At 42.5% G+C, this 1,730-nt stretch overlaps 1 protein-coding gene across 1 annotated transcript in view; it reads left to right on the forward strand.

Annotated features, from left to right (window-relative positions):
- Positions 1-1,372: 1,372 nt before the first annotated feature.
- The window catches only part of H257_11061 (hypothetical protein), a gene marked incomplete at both ends in the record, with an annotated part of 3,503 nt that continues 3,145 nt past the window's right edge, over positions 1,373-1,730 (forward strand). Inside the window, one exon of the mRNA XM_009837899.1 lies at positions 1,373-1,562. Within this exon, the coding sequence (XP_009836201.1) occupies positions 1,373-1,562 (190 nt within the window). The remainder of the gene's footprint in view (positions 1,563-1,730) is intronic.

Genomic DNA, 1,730 nt, shown 5'->3' on the forward strand with positions numbered 1-1,730 from the left:
CCTTTCTATCATATAATTGGACAGAAATTTGGTAAGGCAGCCTGCCTTACGAATTCATCAAAAAGATGCGTTTAGAGGAATTTAAATTATTCCATACAAAGATGAAGCTTCATTCAATAAAATTTGAACTATTTCAGATCGATTTATGGAATTCGTAAGGCAGCTCACCTTGCGAGCCTACTAAAACCTACTGTTTCACCTTACGAATTCTGTATTATGAAGCAGGGATGATTCATCCCTGCTTTTGAGTGTCCGTTCCTGCTTTTGCACGCTTTCGATAGAAATTAAGAATTTTTTTTTATATATTTTCAGAATCCTCGAAAATAGTTCGGATAACATCCCTGCCTAAAGCGTGGATGGTTTTTCACAGACCACCCCTTAGTCGAAATATAATGCAACGACGTAGAGTCTGGACGAAATATATAGAATGTTCGGCGAACATAACGCACATGGCGTGAATCAGTTGTGCGCCGGACGAAATATACCGGAAATAGCCTGAACTTAAACGAAAAATGGTGTAACGTTAGTATTAATAGTACTGTAAGCATGAGCTACAGGAGATTTACGTTTGAGATTGTTGGCATAACTTGTATCCGTGTCGTATCTTACATAGGTATACAAGTATATGGTCGTATACAAGAGGATATTGAGTGGTAGTCATTTGAGTGGATATGTGGCCGACAATAGGCTTGGATTTTGAAAAACCAAACCTCGATGTAATATTGTGAATTCGCTGTAAATCTCCAGAATTCGGGTGGTTTTCTAATCGACATTGAGTCACGCTAGAAATTCTGATTGGTTGAATATGATTGTCCTTTCAATCAAACGCTCTCAAAGTTGGATTGACCAACAAATAGAGTCGATTTATGCTGGCGAGATTCGATTTCATGGGACCGGGGAACTCTCTTTGTACCGATATCCACAGTAACGTTACAATACATTAGTTATACGTATACTATGTAGATTGACGTTCATGGCTTTCTAATGTATCTAACGTTACAGTACTTATCAACACTGGACTTCATGGCTTACTACACGATTTTTCAATTGACTTGGACATTTTCTCGATGGATTCGGTTGATATACCATTGGATTGAGTGGTGTGCCCATTCGAATGAATTAGTGCCCAATAGATTTGGTACCCACGTTCGGTGTGCCCATTGGATTTGGCACGACCCCCTCGTGTGCCCATTCGATATGCCCATGCGCCTTATAGAATTGGTATGTACCCAACCAAACAACCTTTAGATCATTCAAAAGTGTCGTGCACTCTTTAGAGTTGGCAATTGCCTTTTCTAGAACATCGGAGGGGGTGTTCTACAATTCTCGCGCGCTTTTCGTCACTTTCAAATCTTCCGAGTGACAGTCAACCATGGAGAACCCAGCACCCCAAACGCCACCCAAACGAACGTACAAACGCATTCCGCTGTCGGCCAAGAAGCGCATAGTTGATGCGTTCAATAACGCGGTGGACTGGAAGCGCGTCGCTCAAGCGAACGGCGTCAACATCAGCAGCGCACGAAATTGGCTGCATCTGGGCTCGTTGACGCCGAAACAACGAGGTATGAAAGTCGAGTCTACTCGATATAACATTGTCATGTAGGGGGAAACAAATATCACGACTCCTGACCGAGGAAAACGTCGACATGCTGCAACGTTGGGTGGAGCATGATGTCCAAATCACGCTCCAAGAGATCAAAGATCGATTGGCGCTTGGTTTGGGCATCGAG

Source organism: Aphanomyces astaci (genome assembly GCF_000520075.1).
Source record: "Aphanomyces astaci strain APO3 unplaced genomic scaffold supercont1.31, whole genome shotgun sequence".
In the NCBI taxonomy this organism is placed as follows: domain Eukaryota; phylum Oomycota; class Saprolegniomycetes; order Saprolegniales; family Verrucalvaceae; genus Aphanomyces; species Aphanomyces astaci.